At 56.2% G+C, this 22027-nt stretch overlaps 2 protein-coding genes across 4 annotated transcripts; one reads left to right on the top strand and one right to left on the bottom strand.

Moving 5' to 3' along the window:
- Positions 1–10: 10 nt before the first annotated feature.
- Positions 11–7532, bottom strand: PRICKLE4 (prickle planar cell polarity protein 4). The gene is made up of 8 exons (XM_055820026.1): positions 7328–7532; positions 2996–3148; positions 2694–2801; positions 2476–2613; positions 2185–2385; positions 1834–2020; positions 1334–1651; positions 11–1053 (listed from the first exon to the last, which is right to left on the bottom strand). Exons 2-8 carry the CDS (start codon positions 3143–3145, stop codon positions 560–562), a joined length of 1596 nt encoding a protein of 531 aa, XP_055676001.1. The 5' UTR covers positions 3146–3148; positions 7328–7532; the 3' UTR covers positions 11–559.
- Positions 7533–10369: 2837 nt separating this feature from the next.
- On the top strand, positions 10370–21435 carry FRS3 (fibroblast growth factor receptor substrate 3). 3 transcript variants are annotated; one of them, XM_055819826.1, is made up of 8 exons: positions 10370–10580; positions 11728–11852; positions 13297–13431; positions 13638–13726; positions 14279–14465; positions 16533–16694; positions 17277–17434; positions 18237–21435. In XM_055819826.1, exons 4-8 carry the CDS (start codon positions 13661–13663, stop codon positions 19161–19163), a joined length of 1500 nt encoding a protein of 499 aa, XP_055675801.1. In that variant the 5' UTR covers positions 10370–10580; positions 11728–11852; positions 13297–13431; positions 13638–13660; the 3' UTR covers positions 19164–21435. The 3 variants fall into 3 exon arrangements, with proteins under 3 accessions (XP_055675801.1, XP_027638386.2, XP_027638387.2); XM_027782585.2 differs by lacking the exon at positions 10370–10580 and adding an exon at positions 11331–11377; XM_027782586.2 differs by lacking the exons at positions 10370–10580; positions 11728–11852 and adding an exon at positions 11861–12904.
- Positions 21436–22027: the final 592 nt, after the last annotated feature.

Raw genomic sequence — 22027 nt, 5'->3', positions numbered from 1 at the left:
GCTCTCCTGCGTTGGGATTTCAGCCAAACTTTATTGGAGCATCGCCCCTGGTCCCCTCCCCGTGGTGGCTGCAGGACACGGTGCCACCAGGGATGGAGAGCATCTGGCAGTGTTGCTCATCCTTCAAGGAGGTGTCTGAGGGAAGGATCCGAGCCTGGTGGCCAGCACCCCTCCTGTCGCCATGGGTCCTCAGCAGCAGCCCCCCAGCGGGACGATGCAGGCAGCTGCCTTTGTCTTAAGCACCCGGCCGCCCTCCCCTGCGTGCGGCTGCTCTCCGGGGCTGCCGCCGTGTCTGAGATGGGAGCCCTGGCCCGGGCTGCCGGCTCTCTGCTCCCTACCTGCTTTACCAGTTCCTAATTGCGGGAGAGGCCGGCAGGAATTGCAGGCTGTGCTTTGCCAGCAGCTGCCGGGGGGAAGGATCCCAGCAGCTTCTCCCCACTAGCCTTGGGCTGCGTCCAAAACGCACGTGGAACCTGTTAAGACTATGGCAGCGGCTGGCAGGACCCGGCAGGGACCGGTGGGACGGCAGTGCCAGCCAAGGGCCCCCGGGTCCCCACTGCTAGGATACACTGCAGTGCTTGCTGCTGCCCCGCAGCTTCGCCGTCCTGCCCCCAGCCCTCCCCGGGGGCTCCCTGCCCAGGGAACTCATCCCGGGCTTGGGAATGGGCTTCCCAAAGAAGAAACCCTCTTCCTCCGAGTCTGAGTCCGAAGATGAAGAGCAGGTGGGACACCAGGAGTCGTCCTCCTCCGTGATGTCCTGCAGGTCGACGTCCTCTGGCCGTGGGCTGTGCCTGGCAGGGGGTGTGCCCGCTTGGAACTGCGGGGTTCCATTGCCTGTGGGTGTTCGGGGGTCAGGGACCCCTGAAACTGGGTGGCCCAAGGCTCCAGGCTCGTTGGGACCCTCTGCGCTGGGCTGGGGGGCGGAGGGGTGGCCGGCTGGTGGCCCCAGCATCCCTGTGTGCGCAGCATCCCTGCTCCGCTCCTTAGCAGCTGCTCCACAGTCCTCCAGGCTCCTGAATGCAGGATGCACAGGGGCCTGATCCAAAAAAGCCTCTGGAAGAAAGAAAGCAAGGATGGGTGAGGAAGAGGAAGGCTGAGCCTGCCCTGCACAGCCCCTCACACAGCGCTTCAGGCTGCAACAGAGGGTTGTACCAACCAAACCGCAGCCCCCAGCACTCGCCATGCTGTGGGAGGTGGGCTGGGGGCTCGTGGCTGCTGCTCCAGCCCTGAGTTGGGCTGCACCCATGCGACATAACCCATAAACCACCCCAGAGCCTGGCTTTGCTCCCGCTCCCCTCGTGCCACGTGGCAAGTGGAGCAGTAGGATCCCTACCAGCCCCTTCCACCCGCTGCCTGCAGCCCCCGGCCGCCGAGGTGCTGCCCGTCCCCGGCGTGGTCCTGCTGCCGGGGCTGGCTCTGGACAGGGGTGTCGAGTCAGGGGACGGAGCCGAGGCGAAAGCGGAGTCGGAGGAGTCGGAGGCGGTGGAGGATGCATCCTGCCCCAGGCTGCAGGTCTCGGAGCAGAAGAGCCGGCCGCGGCGGGAGGTGAGGGGCTGCCCACGCAGCGGCTTTCGGCAGAGGCTGCAGCAGAAGCAGGCGGCTCGGGCATGCCAGTGGAGCCCTTGGTGGGTGGCCTCCTCGCTGTCGGCACCTGAGGGGCAACCACGGGTGAGGGGGAGGCTCTTCCCATGGTTGTGTGCCAAACCCCATCCTCCGTGCCAAGCCGAGCCGCGGGGCTCTGGCTCTGCAGCCCTCCCAGCCCAGGTGCTGCCTGCCCGGGCAGGGAAGCCCCAGCGCACCCTGCCCAGGGTTTGGGGGGGACAGGGGCCATACTGATGGGGTCTCCACAGGCTTGGCATGGCTCGGCAAAGAGGCTCTCAAAGCAGCCGCAGCAGCAGGGCCGGCCACTCTTCATCACGTAGCGCTGCCCACGCAGGGGCACGTCACACTCCAGGCAGCAGAAGTGCTCCAGGTGCCAGCGCCGGCCCTCCGCCTCGATGCACTCCTCCATGAAGATCAGCTGGAGGATGAAAAAAACCCCATCCCCTAAGCACCCAGATAGAAAACCCACAGCCCGGAGGGTGCTTTGCTGTGCCGAGGAGCGAGGAGGAGCCCCCATGCCTTGGCATGGGCATGGGGCTCGCTGCAAGGGATGTAAAAGCCTCTCCCCTGCCCGGCACTCACCTGGTCGCAGGAGGCACAGCGGGGCCGGAATAGCTCAGCATGGTGCCTGCCGCAGTAGATCCTCCCGTCCTGCTGGAAGTAGATGAGGTCCACCAGCGGCTGGTGGCAGAAATGGCAGGAGAAGCAGGACGGGTGCCAGAACTGGTCCCCCAGCCGAGATGCTGAAACCCCCGGGTCCCCTTTGTTCAGCTTCCTGCCGCACTGCAAGGCAGAGGGACGCGGGGTTTGGGGCCAGGCTGGCTTCTGGGGACAGGTCCCCGCCGGGGAATGGGTGCTGGGGGGATGCCTCACCTTCTTGCAGGGACAGCCATGGCAAGGACCCGGCACGGGACATGCCAGCCCCTGCCCCAGCGCCTCCCGTCTCCGTCGGGCGCTGAAGGCTCGTAGCTGCCTCCTCTCCTCCTCCGCGAGGTCAGGGCAGTACCGCTCCTGCACGGGGAGGTGGAGGTGAGGTGGTGCACGGTGGGTGAAGCCCGGGGTGGGCAGCACCCAACAAATAGGTGTCTTACATCGCAGTCCTGAGGCGGCAGCTGCTGCAGGAGGGCTCTGGCACGGAGCTGGATCCTGTCGGCAGGAGAGGCAGGCGGCGGCGAGCAGGTACCGAAGCACAGTGGGACCTTGGGATGTGGCACGGGAGAAACACAAGCAGATTTTTTAGGGCGATCAAGCTGCGTTGCTCCAAGCTGCTAAAACCTATTTCATCCCGGGGCTGGGGATGCTCTGCTGTGGGTACCACCCCTGGATGGCACCCGCAGGGCTTGAGGAGGGTGGGGAGCAGAGGGAGCCCAGGGAGAGCTGGGGTGCTGCCCACCTCAGGGGGCACGGGGTCCGCGGGGGGCTCCAGGTACTCTTCCAGGGCACAACCGGAGTCGCTGTCGGACGAGGCCGGCGGCAGCCCGGTGGCGGTGCTGCAGGGGGGAGGCTCGTCCCGCTGGGGCCATGCGGGGCTCGGCAGGGACATGAGCTGGGGAGAGAGGAGCAGAGCTGGTGAGACCCCCGGCGAGGCAGGGGGCAGGGGGCCATCCCCAGGACATGTATCATCCCACCTGCCCAGCGCGGACCTGTCTCCACGTGGCAGCAGGATGAGCAGCCCCTCAGCCCAGGGAGGGACCCCAGGGCAGGCCCAGCCAGGATGATGCTCAGCACTACCACGACCTCAGGACCCTTGGCTGAACCCCTGCAGAATTCCAAGGGCTTTTGGGGGCTGCTCCTTTCTCTGCAGGGGTTATAAGCAAGCCCACACCGAGGGCATGGGTGCTTGGCAGGGCTGGGGCTTTCTCTGCCAAGCAGGAGGCGCCGATAGGATGTTGATGGGTTGAAGCTGAGCTGGGAAGACCCTGGGTTCTCCAGCTAGAACAGGTTTTGGAAAATGGCACAACAGGTTTTGGGAAATAGCACTGGCCGTTCGCTCACTCACAGCAGGAGATTCTCCCTGGCTGCCACCAGTCGTTTGCTGGCAACAGCTAATCCCTGGTCTAGTGGCCTGGCCCTCAGTGGGACAGTGGGAGGAGACGGAGGTCTAGTGCAGTTCAGTGGAAAATAATTTATTCCCCTCGGGCTGCTATTGTTCTGCCCCGAGTGGCTGTTCCTGCCTGGGCGGCCAGCTCGCCCGGCCGCCACCACCTCGCCGGGCTGATGGTTACGCAGTGGAAACCCATCGGCTCCCGTCCCCTCCTCCCCACGCACTGCTCTTCTCTGCTCGCTTCCTTCCTGGCTTGGCTTTCCAAAACAAAGGCGAGATGGTGTTTGGTGGCTCCTGGGGCTCCCTGGACACCAGCCTGGAGCCTGACACCCTGTGCCCATGCTTACTGCCCCGGCATGGGGAGCAAGGGTGGGATGTGGGTGGGATGGACTGAGCTGCTGCTCTGGGGGCAAGTCCCGGTGTTGTGACCAAACAGCGCCAGGGATTCACTCTGTGCAGTGCCCACCCTGGATTGATCAGCTGCTCTGGAAAGCGTTTTACACAGCAAGTGGCTTGGCACAGGCTCAGGGTTGAGGGGCGATAACCCCCAGGCCACGCACCTAGGTCTTCCTGCATCACTGCCACCGTGAGGACCGGTTCACTCCACAACGGGATGCTACTTCTGCACATCTACTTTATCCCCCACTGCCAGCCCATGCTGTCAGGGCCATCCTGCCCAGCACCAGCATCCCCACTTGTCCCACTAACAGCTTCAACACCCCCAGCTCAGCCCCTGCTCCCAGTGTGCTCCTTCCACCACAGCTGCCCCTTCCTCTGTAGCATCATGGGGTGCTGGGGATGTTGCACCCAAAGTAGCCAGCTCTGCAGCTGGAAGCAGGTGGCATCAGCCTGGGGCAGCTCAAGTTTCCCTGCCTGCACCTGGGTCAATGATTAACGCCACAGATTGACTCATCAGCAGGATAAAACAAAAGGGCTGCTTGCTCTTTGTTGGGGTTTGGGGTCTGTTGGTCCTGGGGTTAGCTCAGAAAGTCTGCAGGGCTGGTTGCATGGTGCTGCTCCTCAAAGCTGTGTACAGCTCTGGAGGGGATGGGGATGAAATAATCTGACTCAACTCTGTGTATTTGCAGCTCAAAGACAGTCCTGGCCTTGCTGACTTGTTGAAGGACCACTGTACCACTGCTGCTGTTGGGCCAGTAAGCAGCCCCAGCTCTACAGCTGTGCAGGAGGACTGCATGTATCCATGTGGATGCTGAGTGAGGGTAACACACCTCTCTGGGTAACATGCATCTCTGCTTTTCCTTCCCCATGGGAGGTGGATGGCAGTCCTGGGCTGTGCTTGCCTTATTAAGCCTCTAAGCTGCATTTGTCTAATCTGTTGGGGCTTTGCTGTAAACAGACCCCTCGGATGCTCCGTGGATGCAGCGGCGCTGGTGGTGCTTGTGTGGCCCCAGCCCCGTGGCAGGATGCACAGGGCTGTCAGCAGGGAGCCCAGCAGGGTGATGATGGGGGGACAGTAGGGAGGGCAGGGCTCCTGCCCGCTGTGAATCCATGGGGATGTGCTGCAGAGCCCAGCCCAGTTTGATGTGATTACACCGGCTGGCAGCTGTCTGGGCCGTAGACAAGTCCCTGTAATTAGCCCCAGACAGTGACAGAGGTACGCGCCTCCCATGCTAAGGAGCCAGGCAGCCCCGACAGGTCTGTCTCCTCTGCTCCCTGTCCCCTCTTCCTTCCTGCCCTCCCTTGCTGCCTCCGGGCAGTCCTGCAAAGGATACCGGGATGCTCCCAGCCTGTCTCTGCTCTCAAGCAGTGGCAGGAAAGTCTGGACCAGGCATCGGAAGAGATGGCAGGAGGGCACTTTGGGGGAGCTGCTCCTCCCTGCCAGCACAGACCCAAGTGCTGGAGGTGCATCCCCCAGGAAGGGACGTGTGATGAGCCAGCTGAGCAGGCTGAGTGCCACCGGCATTCATTTACCTTTGCTTTAAAAGCCTCTTGTCCTGCCTGTGGAAGCTCCTCCAGACTGATTGCTCTGCTCCCTGGTGCTCTCTGAAGGATGGGCAATGTCCCCACCATGCTCCCCTGCCTTTCTCTGTTAGCACGGCTGCAAGCAGCCATGGAGGCTCCGCAGGACTCCCCTGACTGCTCTGAGCATGTTCCCCACAGTAGCTACAGCCCTTTGCGAAGCAGTCACAGCTCCCTGGGTAGGAGAAGCTAAAATGCATGGAAATATTAATCTTATTTGGCTCCCCAGGAGCAGCCCTGTCTCCAGCTGGCCATGGGAGCATGTGCAGGCTCCCAGCCCTCTCCTGCCAAGGTCACACATTAACTTGCAGTGCAGCCACCCTGGCCCATTCGCATTCAGCACAGGCTCCCCCTTCCCAGCGTGGCCAGGGGCTGATCTGCATCTCTGCCCCAGCTTTTGGTTTTCTAAAGTCACCCCTTCATCTCAGCAGACCCACCTTCAGACCCCTCTAGCCTATTTTTCAGAAGCACCCAACACTCCCTAGCTCCGCCACCCTGAGGAAACACAACAGCTTGCCATCACCAAAAAGATCGGATCCCCTTTCAAGCACCCAAAACCCCTGGCAGCTTTCAGAGGCATAGTTCTGTATTCACCACCTCACCCACAGGATAACCTGTTTTTGTTTGAGCTCCTGTCAACACAGCTGCAACGAAGGTACATGGAAATAAAGATGCAGAACAATAAAGATGCATCTTTTTCTGGGGTGAGATAAGCTGATGATGGCTGGCAAGGCAAGCCAGAGCAGCTAATCCTGCAACGCAGCCCCAGCCAGGCTGCCTGAGCTGGAGCCTGTCTCACAAAGGAGCCAGGGGTGGCTTTTGGACCTGTGATGGCACGAGGTGGAGCAACGCTTGGGTGCTGCTGGCGGAGCAACGCTTGGGTGCTGCTGGCCGGGCACAGCAGTCTCATGGGCCAGCAGTGTGGAGGGACAGGGGCTGTGCAGCCCCCCCGAATGATAGGGGGGTGTCTCAGCATCCCACTCCGCCATATGGCACCATGTCCTCCACATCACCGGAGGGGACCATGGCCAACGTCATGGCCTATTTGCTCTCCAGGGGGATGTGCCAGTGCTGCAAAAGGCTTTTCTTCGTGTGTTTTCCCCCCTCGTGAGAGCACAGGCACGGCTGGCTGCCCTGGGTACCCATTAACCCACCGTAACTCAGCCATTCGTACACCCGCTGGTCCGAACCCAGCCCCCGAGCCCCCCGCCGCCACCGGATTTCATCCCGGCATGTCGGTGTGTGATGGGGCCCAGCCCCCTCCAGTGAAAACCTCCATCGCCAAGCCCAAAACATCCCATTCCCGCTGAATCCCGGGTGGAGGAGGGATGGCGGAGCCAGCACACCTTGGTGGAGACCCTGGTCCCCTGGGTGGCCGAGGGAGGTGGGCAGCCCTGGCAGCTCCCTGCCCACGCACCTGTCCGCACGGCCCGGGGTGGCAGAGTCTGGTGATGGAGTGGACATCGTCTCCTGCTCTCAGGGGACATTTTCCCCCAAAAAAAGCCCACGGGGGGAGCAATACCATTCCCCTTCCCTTAGTTATTTCTCCCAAAGAACAGCCAAAACCCCCTCCCTCTCCCCTCCTTCGCCTCCCCTTCCCCTGCAACAATTCCCGGACGGGGACTCTCCCGCTGCCCCCCCAACTCCAGCCCAACACGTAACCCACCCCAGGACCCCCCCCCCGCCCCCAGCCTCACCTACCTGCCCCCTCCCGGCGCCCCGGTCCCCGGGCTCCGCCGCTGCGCGCTCCGCCGCCCGCTCCAGCCCCGCCGCCGCCGGCCCGCCCCGCTCCGGCGGAGGGGAGGGAATGGAGGCTGAGCCGGGAAAACTTTGCAAAGCGAAAGGAAAACATCCAAGCTCAGGCAGGGAAACAATTTTTTTTTCTTCTCTCTCTCTCTTTTTTTTTTTTTTTTTTTTTTTTTTTTTTAATCTGCTCTGCCCAGGAAACTGGATCTGTGTCAGCCGGGGTCCTAATTACAGGCTTTTTAGCCTAAACCTACAGAGACAGCCAATGGCTGGGAATCACAGGCAGGGAGGGGAAGAGCAAAGGATGGCGAAGGGGGGAGTGAACATTAACCCTACAGGGGAAAGAGCTCCAGATGACAGCTATTTTTCTCTCCACCTCTCATTTTCCGAGCGTCCGCGCCCTTCCCTCCATCTGCGGCTCAGTTCACCCCGGGTTGCCGTTTTGATGACTTTTATGATCCGCGCGGTGAATTATTTTCCTACTTAGATCAGAAAGAGGTGAAGCTTCGTGAAAGAGGGGGGGCAAGTGTCATTACACCCCAATTTAGAGGTGGAGAACCTTTGGCTGGGCTCTCACAAAGGAGTTAGCCAGAGGCAAGTCAGGATGTCCTAGTTTTCACAAGCCCTAAACACCTGACGAGTCTCCTAAAAGCCATTTAGTCCGGCTTCAGCTCTGGCAACAGTCAGGGTAAAATTTATCAGAGTCTCTGACGTGAGGCAAAGCGTCTTTGTTGTATTTCTGCGTTACTTCTTACATGCCATAAGGCTTTCCTGCCTGCCGATGTGACTTCGGGGATGGGCACCAACGCAGCATCCCACCTCTGCGTGGACTGGACCAGACCCCTGCTACCCGTGTAGTCCAAGCACCTCGCTGCCCAGGGGCTGTGTCTTGTTTTGGGGCTCCATCGGGAGCCCTGAGGGGTGCAGGTGGCTCCTGCATTAGGTAGGTCTCTGGGAACAGGGTCAGGACAGCAGTGGAAATCCATAGTGATGGTAATTTGTCAGAGGAGGTGGCCAGGCTCCACCACAAGCTGGTGGCGGTGCTGGGAGAGGCCGTGTTGGTGCACAGGTTATTGCACCGGTGGTTTCTATCTCTGCAAAATCATTCGGGTGGGGAAAGAAGCAGGAGGAAAAGGAGAAGGGGCAGGGGAGCATCTCTGCAGGCTGCCATGCTCTGCATCCCCACACAGGGGGTCCTAGCAGTGCTGGTGAACCAGTGCCGCAGCTCCCCAGAGGCCCTTTAAGGTCTCAGCTCCGCGCCCAGGGAAGTGAATCCCTGTTTGGCTTTGGCAGGAGGTTGGTCTCCGCAGCTTTATCTTGAGTTTGCTGCTATGGACTTTGTACCCCTGGGTGGTGGCGGCGGGTCCCCCCTCCTCCCCCCCCCCAGCTCCTCAGCCCGAGCTGCAGAGCGGCTGCTGCCTGTGCTCCCCATGCTCCCCCATCCCTCTGCACGGTGGAAAGATTAATGGGCAAAGTGCTCGTTAGGAGACCAGCCGGACACCACGATTCAGACTCGACGGATCACTCAGGGCTTTCCGAGGTGGGACCTCTCCAACAAAGCCACCACCCTGCAAATGCCACAAGGTCCCCCACGGTGCTGGGCGAGCATGCACCGGCGACATGGTGAGTGTGATGGGCAGGATGGTGGCCCGACAGGCTTCCCTGCTGCCAAAGGACCGCGGCGTGCAGCCAGCAGCATCCCCACAGCAAGGGCTGCGGAGGCACGGCTTGGTGACCCGGCGCTGGAGCAGACCAGGAGTGCTCACACGTCACATCCGAAGAGTGGCAGCCCCTGTCACCCTTCCAAAGCCACCGCTGATGTCCAACAGCTCCACGCCTTACCAGCGCCGATGGGATTGTCATTGCAGAGCAACTACAATTGTCAAAATTGACTTGGTAAAAATTGTAATTGCAAAATTGGTAGCCCAGCCTAACCCTCCCTGTGGCCTCCTGTTGTCCTGCGTGTGGGGCAGCCCCGAGCCCTCCCATAGCCCCCCCAGTTGCATGGTCCCGGGTGGTAGGATTTAGCCCATCACACCAGCAGTGCCGGGGCTGAGCCAGGACCCTGTGCAGCCCGACCCCGGCGAGGTGCTGCAGGGGTGCAGCTGCCTGTGGGGCCCCAGCACCGAGCTGCCATTGCCTGTGCTCGTTTAGTGCCCCGATACTGGTGGAACTGGGGTAGGCGGCGTGTGTGTATGCTCTGAATGAGACGGCTGGGTGCAGAGCGCACTGGCCAGCACCCCAAATCCCCCTCCACTGACCCCCCCAGCACCCTCTCCTGCCTCAGAACCCCCAAATCCCCCTCTACTGACCCCCTGAGAGCATCTCCCTGCTCAAGACACTCCAAACCCTGCCTCCACTGACACCCCCTGCACCTCTCCTGCACCAGACTCCCCAATCCCCCCCCACTGACACCCCTCCAACCTCCTGCCCCAGACCCCCCCAATCCTCTCCCCACTGACCCCCCCAGCATTCCTTCCTGCCCCGGACCCCCCCAGTGCCCCTCCACTGACCCCCCCAGCATTCCTTCCTGCCCCGGACCCCCCCAGTGCCCCTCCACTGACCCCCCCAGCATTCCTTCCTGCCCCGGACCCCCCCAGTGCCCCTCCACTGACCCCCCCAGCATTCCTTCCTGCCCCAGACCCCCCCAATGCACCTCCACTGACACCCTCCCCAACCTACTGCCTCAGATCCCCCCAATCCCCCCAATCCCCCCCCCCACTGACACCCCCAGCATTCCCTCCTGCCCCGGACCCCCCCAATCCCCCTCCACTGACCCCCCCCCAGCATTCCCTCCTGCCCCAGACCCCCCCCAATCCCCCTCCACTGACACCCCCGCAACCTCCTGCCTCCCAGCCCCCCCCGCAGCCCCCAGCCCCGCCCCTCACCGTGACCACGCCCCCCTCCTGACCCCGCCCCCGCGGCCGTGGCGCCGCGGAGCCAGCCCGCCCCCTGGCGGCCGAGCGCCTGCCTGGCCGGGTCCTCCCAGCCCGCGACACTCTAGGCGGCGGCCGGTTGGACTCGCTGCTCCCGGCGGGCCCGGCCCGGGCTGGGGGGACGCGGCGCTGGCGGGGCTCGACCCGCACCCGGTCCCCGAGCCCCAGCCCGGACCCGCCGGGCCGGGCAGGGGCCGGGCCGGGCCGGGGGCCGGCTGGCAGCGGGGGCCCGGGCCTCAGCTCCCGGACGGCGGAGCCGGGCAGCGCCTCAGGTACCGACCCGCGCCGGGGCCTTCCCGCGGCACCTCGCTGGGGCCGCCCGCCTAGCCCCCGGCCTCCCTCCCGCCCCCTGTGCCCCCTCCCTGTTGTGTCCCCCGCTGTCCCCTCGTACCCCCTCCGCCCCCCCCAGCCACCCCCTTGCACCCTCTTCCTCGTCCCCCCCCTCCCTGTGACTCGCCCCTTCCCCTTGTCCCGTCCCTGTTCCCCCCCCACGGGCGGTGCAGGCTCCTTCCTCCTCCCTCCATCCCCCTCGCCATGCCAGCAGCCCCCCAGTGCCCCCTGCAGCCCCTCTCCTCCCTCCCAGGCTGGTGGGGGGCTAGGGGGGGCCATGCTGCTTGTCCTGGGGGGGTTGGTGTGGGGCCATATCCATTTCCACACCAGGTGTCCGTGTGCGGGTCCCGGTGGTGCTGGGCTGCCCTGGGCCTGTGTGGGTGAAGTGGTCCTGGGGCTCGGGGAATGGCTTGGAGGGGGGCAAAGGAGTGAGGGGAGGGTCTTCTGCAGGCTGGGGGGGGGTGTCTGGATGGAGCTTCCTTGGGAGCAGAGCGAGCCAGGTGGTCTTGGGGCTCAGGGAATGGCTTGGAGGGGGGCAAAGGCATGGGGGTCTTCTGCAGGCTGGGGGGCGGTCTGGATGGAGCTTCCTTGGGAGGAGGGTGAGCCAGGTGGTCCTGGGGCTCAGGGAATGGTTTGGAAGGGGGCAAAGGCATGAGGGGGGGTCTTCTGCAGGCTGGGGGGGTCCGGACGGAGCTTCCTTGGGAGGAGGGTGAGCCATCCAGCTGTGGAATCGGGAGAGGTGAGCTGCGCTCTGGAGCCAAGGAGGGCTGCCAAGGTTTCAGGAGGATTCAGGTTTGGTTCCTGGGATGAGGGGAGGCTGGGGATGCTGCTCTTAGGGGGCACGTGTTGCGGCTCCTGGGGGAGCGTGTCGTACCCTCAGAGCGGTGGGTTCAGCTGGTTGAGGCTCTGAACTGGTAAACAGCCGTTGGAAAGGTGGGTGTCAAAAAAGGCTGGAGCCTTGCGAGTCTCAGTGTCTGCCTGAAAGGGATGCGACTAAAATATTTAACAGCGAGGAGTTGTGGGAAGCACCGAGGGAGCGTTAGGGATCTAACAATGTGGGGGTTTTTTTCTTTTTTTTTTTTTTTCCAGTTCTGACCATAATAACTGTTGAAGGTAGGCGAGGACACTTCAACCGCCCCCCCTCGCAGGTTAGACAGGCACAGGTGGAGGGAGCACCAGAGGGGGAGAGAATAAAGAAGAAAGAGGGGGCAAAGGTAATGTTTTCTACAAGGTTGTTTTATTTTTACTGAGGGAATTGATGATTTGGGAGCAGGAGACAGTAGAAGACAAGGCCCCTAGTGACCAGATTAGATGAAGCGGAGGGGTATCTGTTGCTAAATTACTGATCAAAGTCTGTAAGGTCAGTGGGGAGTATATCCGTACTGAGCCTAGAAAAACAAATAGGATGGTTTGAGTGGGATGCGGTGTTGAAAAGGGAGTGTGTGGCGTTATTACTGTTAGGGGTGACGGGTATGTGCAGGAGGGCAGGTGGCACCTTGCTTGACTTGTGCCCGAGCTCCTTCAGCTTGCCCAAAAGGAAGCATTCCTCTTCTGGGGGACTTTGCAGGGTTAGGATGTGGTAAAGAATTCTTCAGGGGTCAAAGCTAAGGCATGGGGTCGCAGTGGAAGGTGATTTAAGTTCTGTTCTGATGTAAAAAATGAAATGGGACCCCTTGGGCAGCTCACCGCTCGCTCTTCCCCCTCCCTCCACACCGCTCTGCACCACGAGGGAGCCTGAGGGCAGCTGTGCAACGTGGTTTTGCACAGAGATGCAACTCTGTGATTCATTGTTTAATTTGGAGCGACTGTTGAGGCAGATTCTGGCATGGCAGAGTGAGAGGTTTCCAATAGCCTTTTCATTTTATTTAGTGCTCTAGTGCCAGGCTGGTTATCCGTATGGCTTTATTCTCTCACGCCTCAGATGGAGAGATTGTTAGCTGTTCTCGCCAAATAAAACATGGCTCCCTTTCTTGCTAGCTGCTACTGAATCCCCTGCCCTGAGGTGGATGTCGAGTCCTTAAAGTTTGCATCAAAGATAGCAGTTATTTCTCACTACTAGTGCATGTAACTCACGCCTGCTTGATACTTGTGATTGCTGACTCTTGTCAGATAGTGGAGGTTTTGAGTTTTCTGGCATTTGTTACGTTTCATAGTCCAAAGTAGAACGAACAGCTGTTGTGTTCATTTGCTTTTAAGGCTGCTGGTTCTCTCACCCTTGAAGACCTTCCACTGAATGAAGGTGCCTTCACATTCCGAAGCAGCAGATGTGTGTGATTCCTCATACCCTCACCACCCTGACCATTCAGTATCACTGTTGTGTTTTATTTGCACTACAGTAGCTCTGATAACCCCCACTCCTCTGCAGGATCCCAAAGCCAAGAAATAAAGTATCTCTTAGGTTTAGGATTTTTTAGCTGTAGACTGTAATTTTGGTTTTGTTTTGTTGGTTGTTTTTTTTTTTTTTTTTTTTTTTTTAGAAATCACAGGAGTGGTCTGTGCAGAATTATTTTCTATATTCTTAGAAATGCAGGTAGTTAATTTAACAAAAAAGTGCATCTGCCTTCGTTGTGATATTTGAAGGGAACTTCAGTCACAAACACCTCCCCCCTCCTTTTCAATGTTCTCTGTTTTTTTAATTTGTTGTGTTCTCCTTCTCAGGTGGGAGATGGGACCATTTCCCTTGTGTTTTAGGTGACTCTGAAACCTGCTTACCATGAAGTCCCGAAGGAGATAGAGGGACAGTAGTGGGAATTTCTTCCCACTCCTCCAAAAAAATCCAACAGTTGCCTAATGGTAAGAAAGCTGTTATTTTTAATTAGCCTTATATTGTATGATATCCATTAATTGAGGAACACATTGAAGAGTTTGAGATCCAAACCCACTGGGCCACGTGGAGGGGGATCAAGGAGGATACAGACTGTAAATGCTGCATGTTTGGAGAGGGTGGGAGGAGTTGGTTTGAAAATATGATTGTCCTCTGTTTTGTGTCCTCTCCCCAGGGATTGCCTCTTATGCTGCCATCATGGGGAGCTGCTGCAGTTGTCTGTGCAGAGACAGCATCCCAGACAACCATCCCACCAAATTTAAGGTAAATATTGCTCCTTCATCCCCGTCAGAGAGTCTGTGACAGCGCTGACTACTAGCAAAGCCCAGCATGGGTTGGACTCCGGTCGTGAAGGGAAAGAAAACCTCTGCTCTTGCAGAGAAGTCTTTCACTTGATAAGATTTTCAACTATGCTACTGTTTCAGTTTGATTTTTTTTTTTTTTCCTTTTCTTAAGCAACCTCTGCTGGAAACACGTTTGTATTTGCAGCAGAAATTGCCTCTGCACTGAGATTCAGCCTGAGCAAGGAAATGGGGAACTGGAGAGAAACCTTTTATTGCTTGGGGCTGTGTTCCAGTGTCTGTGCTGAGACACATCGGCTGAACTGCCAAGCACACAGTCTCCAGGGCTGCTGGCTTGGCGCCTTCTGCCAGCAATGAATTCATGCTCTCAGCTGAGAAAAAGGCATCTTAGTAAATGAAGGGGGAATCCACAGGGATTATCCACAGTATCTTCGTGGGTGGGCATTTTTTTTTATTTTTTATTTTTAATACCGATGTGCTGAGTTTCCTGATGTAAGCTCTGTGGCCTCTGCAGGTGACGAACGTGGATGATGAAGGTAACGAGCTGGGATCTGGGATTATGGAGCTGACACAGACGGAGCTCATCTTGCACACTCACAAGCGAGATGCTGTCAGGTGGCCCTACCTCTGCCTGCGCCGCTATGGCTATGACTCCAACCTCTTCTCCTTTGAGAGTGGTCGTCGCTGCCAGACAGGGCAGGGTGAGTGTGGAGGTTCCTGGCGGAAGGAACGCCGAGGTTTCTGTTCCCAGGCAGCTGGAGTGCGCTGATGTTTGTGTCTTCCCATATTCCTGCATCTAATGAATCAACAGGTTCTTTTGCAGCCTCTGTTCCCCCAGAATACCGGAGTGTACATGCACGTACAGTTAATACTCCTGATTAAAACACTGATGAGAACGATGTCGTGGCTCAGGACCCAGGCATAAATCTAATGGTCTCATTTTGCTAGTGCATCGGGGCTCATGAGGTAATTGGCGAAGCAGGCTTGAGCGCTAGACAGGGCGTGTTTAATGTCAGAGAGGATGCTGGTTACGCTGTCAGCTCTGTGCTTCAGTACCAAGCGATGCACAGCTGTGGTAGGAAGGTTGCTGGACTTCTTTCCTTAGGAGCTAGAAAGTACTTTTTGCAAGACTGAAGCTTTGTTAGGCATGTTTTAACTCTGGGGGTAAAGCAAAAGAGCATCACCTGCACCTCTTCCCTGGTCCCTCTTAGGGTTCGCTTATTCCGCAGAGCTGCTGAATGTGTGTCAGTAGCAACAGTTGTTTGAGCACATCTTGTTTTTCTGGGTGCATTCTCTCTGCCTCCATTAGAGCTGGTTCTTCTTAATGCTTTGCATTTTGTGGCTGGCAGCACTTTGTAACGTAGAGGGGAGTTTTACGTTGTACTGATTTTATGCACGGGGATGCTCTGCATAGAGGAGGGAAGTGAGTCACCCAGGAGTACATGCCAAGTCATCAGGAGTGCTGGGAATAGACTCCAGATTTATAATGGTGCCTGTTAGTTCCTTTACCAGTCTGTCTCTCTCGCTTTTAAAGAGCTGAACATTTTCTTGGCATCTGCATCCCCAGAGGAAAAAAAAAAAAAAAGTTTGTCTCCTCATGCTATTAATATGTTTGTAAACTCCTTCTTATCCAAAAGGCCTCTGCGTAACTGTTCAGTGTCTGTGTAAAACACTGCGCAAATCTGTAGTGCCGTATGCTCCTCTTTAATATTTATATGAGTGGGGTTTTCCTTTCCTGGAGTCTTGTGCTTGTCAGTTGCCAGCGATGGGAATTGCTCGCCTTTGGTTTCTGTTTTGCCTTTTGCAGGATGCAAACCAGTGATTAAAATTCTGCCCTCTGTGCATTTTGCTTTTGTTTAGGTCCAGATAGTGGCGATAAAGCAGAGCCGCTTGCTCTTCATGTATGACAGATTTTTTAGCAGACACGTACTTACTCATCAGTCTTAAAGCAGACAGAAATGAGAGGGATGGTGGTGTGTTTTGATGAGTTTTCTCCCTTCCTTGTAGGATTTCATTTGGAGGACTCCTTCCTGATGCTGCTCCCCACCTTATATAAGGCAGATACAGCTTTTTTTTTTTGCTGCTTCTTCTTTTTTTTTTTTGTTTGTTTTTTGTTTTTTATTTTTTTGCCAAAATTTTAAAAACCTTATTCTTTGGGGTAGCAGCCGTCGTTGCCATGCTGTTCTCGTTGCTATGGCTCTTGTGCGTGTGTGTGCGTGCCAGCTTGGGATTGGTTAGCTCTGCACACACCAGCTCTGGTTTGGGCTGCTCGTTTGGGGAGACACTGTTTAATTCCATACATATTTTTTTTAAAGATGACATTCTTGTCCCTCCCTTGCGTGCACACTCCACAGGGCCCAGTTCAGCTTTGAGAAGTCACTGGGTAGGCTTTCCCCTGGCAGTGAGAATTGGACTGGGTGCCAAGTGAGTTAAGATAGAAGATTAGAGATGAAACGAGAGCGGTTAGCTTGTCCCTTTCACACCTCTCCTCTGTGTGGGATTGATCGTTGTAAGATAACTGGGATGCTCACTGTTTTTCTTGTAATAATGCACCGTTTGGTCAGATTGGCGGTCACGGCATTGTATTTCTGTTGATGTAATAATCCACCAAATTGTTGGTTGTTTTCCTGTGGCTGTGGGTTGATTGCGTTAAACGCAGCAAAAGAAATCAGAATTGCCCATTTGTTTAGAGCCAGGAATTACATATACTCCTGTTAAAGCCGGATCGCTTTCTTGCTTTTCTGACCCTCCTCTTCCTTACTGTGCAGGGATTTTTGCCTTCAAGTGTTCCAGAGCAGAGGAGATCTTTAACCTGCTTCAAGACCTGATGCAGTGTAACAGTATCAACGTAGTGGAAGAGCCTGTTGTCATCACCAGGAACAGTCACCCCACGGAGCGGGAGCTCTCCCGGACCCCCCAGGCACCCAACAGTAAGGCTCCTCCAGTGACCGGGGAGAAGAGGAGGGAGCACAGAGACGTGGCTGACGTCTGCAGTTGCTTACGTGAAACTGCCCTTTGCAGCCCGTGGGTCTCTCCCTTGTGCTGCCTCGCTGCTGACCCGTATCTTTATGTCCATATGTACCCCTTGCAGCATGTTTATTTTAAGGCCCCGCCTGTCTGCGAAGTGGTATTTTGTTTCCAAGGAAACAGCAATAAAAAGCCATTCAAATAGTCAGCCGGGTTGTCATCCTTCAGTTGGTTTTCATCTGCCCGCTGCCAAGTGGCCTTTTTTAAATAACACCTACAAGGATGAGGTGGTTCCTAGAGGAAACCGCATCTGGGAGGATTCAATTTGCTCAATTCCCGCCTCCGTTAGGAGCGATTTAAAGATTTAAACAAGAGGGCCTAGCCCTTGCATGTGTACTAGGTCCTTCTTCGTAGGGATCTTCCCCAGACAGGCTGGTTGTGACTTACAGGGTGCAGTTAAGAGGCTAGCTCACTGTGAGAGTGAAGTCAACTCTATCTTGTGCCAAACGATGCTCTAATGCTTACCTGTCCTGATTCTCTCCCAGGTCTGGGGTACACCGTTCCAGGATTTCCCAACGGATTTCCCAGCTTCCCTGGAGAAACCCTATCATACTCCACAGCCCGCCACCCCTCCGTGAGCAGCCTGAGGCATTCCTCTGTGGGTGAAGACTCTACTCATGCCCTTATTGGGCCTGATGAGCAGGTAAACCTGGATGTCCTAAATTCTGCTGTTTGCAAGCAGTGAACAAGCAGCTTGTTTTGCCTCACAGTCCTGTGCAATTCTGCGTTTCTCTTACTCAGCAAAGTTCAGGGGATCCTCATACCTTGTCATCCTTTTTTTCTCTTTTGCTTCATTTTGCCATTGGAGACTCCTCTGTGACACTTCACTGGAACAGGCATTCTATCAAGGCTGGCTTGAGTTGGCTTCCTTAAACCACTGGTATTTGTGTGGCAGTTATTTAACAGCAGCACTCAGCTTTTGTGAGCCCAAGTCATACTGCCCTGTCTGTCAGCTGTTGCTGCAACCCCTAAACTGATGTGCAGATGCATACCCAAGTTCAGACTCTTTTTATTTTTGATTCTCAGCTCTTTGTTCTCAGTTTGAGAATTTAGGATTTTCCCCTACAAAATCCAGCTTGTCTCAACCATTATCAGAGAAGGCTAGGTAGGTGTGAGTGCTGCCATAACACCAGCGTAAGCCACTCAAGGAAATATTTTGCAAGTGGCTTTGCTTTTAGTTCTGTTGCCATATGCACTGAGTGTGGAAGAGATGATGTGTATCTTCTGCCGTTGGACTCCTTGTGGTCTCTCCTTCAGCCCACAAATCCAGGAACGGCTTTTGTGTTTTGCTTCCCAAAACCTTTTCAACTTCTGAAATTCTTTCATCTCCTCCTGCTTCTTCAGCCACCGGAAAATTTTCCATTCCTGTTGGTTTCTCAGCTGCTGACAGCTGCTTTGCTCTTGTCTCTTTTCCTTTCACTGTCCCTCTGCTTCTCTCCTTGCAGTCCCACACCTACGTCAACACGGCCAATGGTGATCAGGAGCTGAGGGGCCAACACTGCATGCACTCCTTGCCTGAAGTCCACCCTCCTTTCCCCCCTAGGAACCGCAGCTGCTCCCTTGAAGACCGCAATCCCCAGGTCTTTCTGCAGCCAGGGGAGGTTAAGTTTGTGTTGGGTCCCACATCCAACTTCAGGCGCGTCTGTCGGCACCACCGGGAGTGCAGGACGCACTTCTGCCCCCCCAACAACAACAACAACGAGTGCGAGGAGGAGTGCCCTTCGCCCCAGTGCACCTACGAGAACGTCAATGGCTTGCTGCCCCCCAGCACCTCCTCTCTCTGCCGAAGCGGGCGCTTGAAACTCACCCGGGAGGATGCGGGCTTACCCGGCTGCTCCCATCGCAGGACGGCGTTGCTGCACTATGAGAACTTGCCGTCGCTGCCGCCGGTGTGGGAGTGCCAGCCGCTCCGGCAGGGCGAGGAGGACGTGGGCGCTGGGGACATGCTGACGCCTTCCCCCAGTGGCTACTCCGAGACCGGTGAAGAAGTTCCCCTGCAGAACTACGTGAACTCAGAGAACACCGCGCTGCACGGGGGCAGCAGCCAGCGGCGCAGCGGCTTTCTGCCAAAGCCTCGTCGCAGCTGCGTGCCCAGCGTCTTCAGCTTCGACTTCCCCCGGCCCTGTCCCGAGCAGCCACGGCAACTCAACTACATCCAGGTGGAACTGGAGGCTGAGCCGTGCAAGGGACATCAGAACACACCGGTCCCCCGTGTCCCACCTCCTGCCACCCATGAAGCCCGCCGGACGGACTCCTATGCAGTCATTGACCTAAAAAAGACAGCGGCCATGTCCAGTTTGCAAAGGGCCCTGCCGAGAGATGATGGGACTTCACGGAAAACTCGACATAACAGCACTGACCTGCCTCTGTAAGGGGGAACGCCAAGTGCAAGCACTGTGTCGTGGCTTTGGTGCCTGCCCTCCAGTCCATTGCCCGGTGTGACTTCCATTCGCCATTGCCTTCTGCTTCCCTGTTTGCCCCATTACCTGGTGTCACGGGATGGCTCCTACAGCTGATGTTGAGGCTAATCTGTCTGTCCATCTTCCCCTCGCCGTCTCTCTTGTGTAGTCAATTCGGAACGCCTTTTGGGATATTTCACCACACCGTTTGAAGGTTAAATCTCTGGCAAGAGGGGCAGGAGGTGCCAGCGATAGTTCCGGCCCTGTGTGAATACAGCCTTGAATCGGGTTAGCTCTCCTGATTGCCCGGCAGCTCCGTGAGCGGTGCCAGCAGCCTGGCTGCAGAGGAAAGGCAGTAGCATGGTGGAGGCGTGTTTCCAAAAGCGAGTTGCTTTAGGAGCTCCACTGCAAATCAAGCCCGTTTCCCGTAGATTTCATGCCTTGCGGCTCCAGGCCAGCTCTGCAGCCGGGCCACTCCAAAGTCAGGTTTTGCCTTGTGGTTTCGCTGGTCCCTGGTGACGTGGGAGCTCATGCTGCGGTCTTTCCCTCCACCCCCAACTCGCTCCTTTCTGCCCTCTGCACTGTTACCTATTCTCTTGAAGCTTGTAGAATCTTTTTATACTTCTGTCCCTTTCTCAGATTGAATTTAAATTGGGCAGCTCTAGGAATTGATAGAGGAGGGCAGACAGTCATGGGCACAGACACTGTGATCACATAAACCTGATTTCCTAAAGAAGAGTCCCTGCTTTAAAAGAGGAGGGGAAGACCGCAACTATGAGAGAGATTTGAGGTTTGGTGTAGAAAATTTCAATTGTACTGTACCCTGTTTTGGTTTTTAAGGTTCTTTTTGGTGGCTGTTCAGAACTGTTGTTGATTGATTTATTTATTTACTTATTTATTAAATGTTCTTTTGCATCCCAGTGGTAATTGCCAAGACCGGTGCCAATATGGAATGTGTACTTGCTGTGGCTCACTCCTGTCTGGGGGACAGAACTTGGAAGAGGTTGGTGGCTTTGCTGAGCTGCACTTGGGCAAAAAGAGGAGCTGTGAATCCAAAAATTTTTAACTGTGATTGACCGTCACAGAGTGGGTGGGAAATGGTATTGGAGGTGTGGGAGTGCGAGCAGAGCTGCCAGGCAGCTGAGCTTGGAGTTGTATCAAAGTCGTTGCCTACACCCATGTGCCTGGTTGGGTCCATGAGAAATATTTGATCAGTGTTTTGAGTGAATGTGCAGTTTGTTTCCTACAACTATGGACTTGGAAGGGCTAAATTTCAGCTCTCGGGGAAATTTGTGGCCTTTGATGTGGATTTTTCTCTTGATACCAGGGCTGAGTCTAAGCTGGGCTGTCAGGCTTCTGTGTGAGGTACTGTGTAGGGTCTCTGCTCCTTCCCCATCGCGGGATGTTCCACCACCCCTCTCTGCTGCAGCTTAATCCCTCCCTGGATTACTCTTTGCCATTATAAGCTGCTGCAATGAGACAGAAGTACTCTGGGTTAGTCTGGAGCGCTACCTTTCTGCTGTCTGTATTATTCACTGTCCTCTCAGGGATAGGAGGTGAGAGATCCAGTGCTCTGCGAGGTGTCCTGCTGCCAGAAACGTTGCCAAACCTTGCTGTGTTCTCCCTGTCCCTGATGTATGTCGAAGTCAGTGAGCCTCTGGTGTGAAAGAGGAGAGGAGCTGATCATCACCCGGCTGCAACCTGCTTCTGAGGTCCAGAAACTTGATTTCCAGGTTTTTGAAGTTCAGCCTTTTTGGTTGTGGTGCTGTCATGTCATATTGCAATGTGACCCTTCTGGGAGGGAGGACATGTGCCGTGCAGTTCAGAAAAAGTGATCAAAAGTGTGAGTAATGCCATGCTTGTGTTGGCAGAACATGGATTTCTTGGCTTGCTGTTGCACTATAAATTCAAGGTGCACCACGTGCTTAAGTTCACTGGGTTTTTTTCTGTTGTTGTGTCTTGTGGGTTTTTTTTGGAAGTCTTTGTGCTTGCCTTCCATTCTTTTCTCCACCCCAGCCCTTGTGTGATCTATAACCGAAAAGAAGCCCAAGTAATATATTTTTATACGTATACCAAATGACTTTATTTGAAGGGGGAGGGGAGGGGAAGACAAGTAATGTATCCCCCTAAATCTAACTTTCATTTAGGGAAGTGAGAGAAGAAATTGTTTATATATCTATCTATATATATAAAGTTAAGTGCGTTAGACTTTAAATAAACTATCTAAATAAAGAGTTTATCTGAGCTCTATGTGTCACCCTCTGGGATAGCACAGCAACTCCCACATGCCAGCACAGGGCCATGCCCCCACAGGAACCTGCCTTGCCCCTGCCTGAGCTGAGAAATGCGAAATACATATTCTCCTTTTCCCCCCAGAAAGGGAAAAAAGGATGAAATGTTTTATGTTTACACAGAGGAAGAGGTGAGGGCCCTTTCCCACCCGCACAGGAGGTTTGCAGGTTGGTGAAATGCAAGGGAAGATGCTGCTGGGTGGCAGCTTGTGTCTTGGGAGGAAGCGGCTGAAGCCCGGGGCTGCTGCTTGGGTGCTCCCCGTGGCCACCAGCCTGGCTGCTGGTCTCTGACGGGTGGGATGAGGCTGCTGGGAGGGTCTGCAGGCATCGTGAGCTCCGGGGATCAGGGAAAGCACAGTGGTGCTGGTGCTTCCTTGGAAAGGCTGGGCTCCCCTCGAGCCCCGGCCGCAATCCCATTTAGGTGGCTCTAAATGGGCTTTGCTTTGGGAAAGCTGCCTTTGACCTTGTGAACTGCTGACTTTCACGTCCTCCAGACAAGCCGGGCTGTCTGATTTGTGCCTCCCTCTCCTCTTCAATGGATCTGAT

Source organism: Falco peregrinus, chromosome 16 (assembly GCF_023634155.1).
Source record: "Falco peregrinus isolate bFalPer1 chromosome 16, bFalPer1.pri, whole genome shotgun sequence".
In the NCBI taxonomy this organism is placed as follows: Eukaryota; Metazoa; Chordata; class Aves; order Falconiformes; family Falconidae; genus Falco; species Falco peregrinus.
The sequence above is the reverse complement of the archived record's forward strand: the minus strand, read 5'-3'. Positions and strand labels throughout refer to the sequence as shown.